General features: G+C 66.6%; 1 protein-coding gene across 1 annotated transcript in view; it reads left to right on the forward strand.

Moving 5' to 3' along the window:
- PLXNB2 (plexin B2) overlaps positions 1–1,236 on the forward strand; it is a 23,814-nt gene extending 22,578 nt beyond the window's left edge. Inside the window, exons 37-38 of the mRNA XM_006157580.3 lie at positions 270–344; positions 419–1,236. Coding sequence (XP_006157642.1) covers positions 270–344; positions 419–523 — 180 coding nt within the window. The 3' untranslated portion in view covers positions 524–1,236. The remainder of the gene's footprint in view (positions 1–269; positions 345–418) is intronic.
- Positions 1,237–1,466: the final 230 nt, after the last annotated feature.

Here is a 1,466-nt window from a genome sequence, read left to right on the forward strand (position 1 = left end):
CCTCTCCCTGCAGGCGCACGCAGCCTCCCTGCCCTCTCCCCGCGGGCGCACGCAGACTCCCTGCCCTCTCCCCGCGGGCGCACGCAGACTCCCTGCCCTCTCCCCGCGGGCGCACGCAGACTCCCTGCCCTCTCCCCGCGGGCGCACGCAGACTCCCTGCCCTCTCCCCGCGGGCGCACGCAGACTCCCTGCCCTCTCCCCGCGGGCGCACGCAGACTCCCTGCCCTCTCCCCGCGGGCGCACGCAGACTCCCTGCCCTCTCCCTGCAGGCGCACACAGACTCCCTGAACACCCTGGTGGCGCTGCACCAGCTCTACCAGTACACCCAGAAGTACTACGATGAGGTGAGGGCCCAGCCCTGCGGGAGGGGCTGTAGCTCGCCCTCCCCGGCTGCTGCACTGACTGGCCCCACCCACAGATCATCGATGCCCTGGAGGGGGACCCTGCTGCCCAGAAGATGCAGCTGGCCTTCCGCCTGCAGCAGATCGCAGCTGCCCTGGAGAACAAGGTCACTGACCTCTGACTCCCAGCTCCCAGCACTACCTTGGCATGGCGCGTGGTGCCCATGCTGGGCGTCGGATGGCCCCTAAAGGGACAAGGCCGAATTCCCCTCCTCAGCAGAGGGTGAGCCCCAGGCCTGCGGAGGGTGCAGTGGGGACCCTCCTCTGTGTCACGGCCTGCAGTACCCTCCTGAGCGGCACTGCCGGGCACCCACACCAGCACAGCTCCCTACAGAACCAGCCCCAGGTGCCCCGTGCCGTGTCTCCTGAGTAACTCGCAACGTGCCTTACGATGCCCGCTGCTGGGGCAGCTGGGCCCCCGCCCCTGTGCTGTGCAATAGCAGCCACCTCGGATACCCTCATTTTGGCCTGGGTGGGGTCTGCGTGCCTGCAGCCCTCGGGGTGCATTCATGGACCCCGAGTCTGTCTGTCCACATGGACGAAAGGAGGACAAAAACGGTACGATGCCTTCCTGACCTCGCCTGGCCTCCCCAGGGTGCCAGCATTCCAGGTGGACTTCAAGGACACCTGGCCCCACCTCAAAGGTCAAGCTGGACGTCAGACATCAGGGCCCAGGTAGCCCCGGGGGACCCAGCAGATAGGTCCTGGGCTCAGCCTGTCAGACAGGCTGCCCTGCAACCCCCCGCCCAAGCCTGGGGCTGGCAGCGGCGCCAGCAGGACCCCACCCATTTTGTAAATCTCGTTCAGTGTAAATCAAATACAGTGGTCTTTTTCACTCTGGTGTCTGCTGGGCTCCTGGTCACCACTTCCCAGGGACGGGACTAGCTCTGGCGCCATCTGGTGGCCCAGACAACCTCCTGGGCTGCTGGGAGCCCTGTCCTAACCTGTGCTCTTCAGGAGGTGAGGGCAGTGCTGCACATGTCGACCTCTGGCTCCTGGGTGTGCTGACCCCACCCTACCCCAGGTGTCCAGGAGAGGACGCCACAGCCGTGGGGTCAGGAGGTC

The sequence above is a fragment of the Tupaia chinensis genome, unplaced genomic scaffold (assembly GCF_000334495.1).
Source record: "Tupaia chinensis unplaced genomic scaffold, TupChi_1.0 Scaffold000548_1, whole genome shotgun sequence".
NCBI lineage: Eukaryota > Metazoa > Chordata > Mammalia > Scandentia > Tupaiidae > Tupaia > Tupaia belangeri.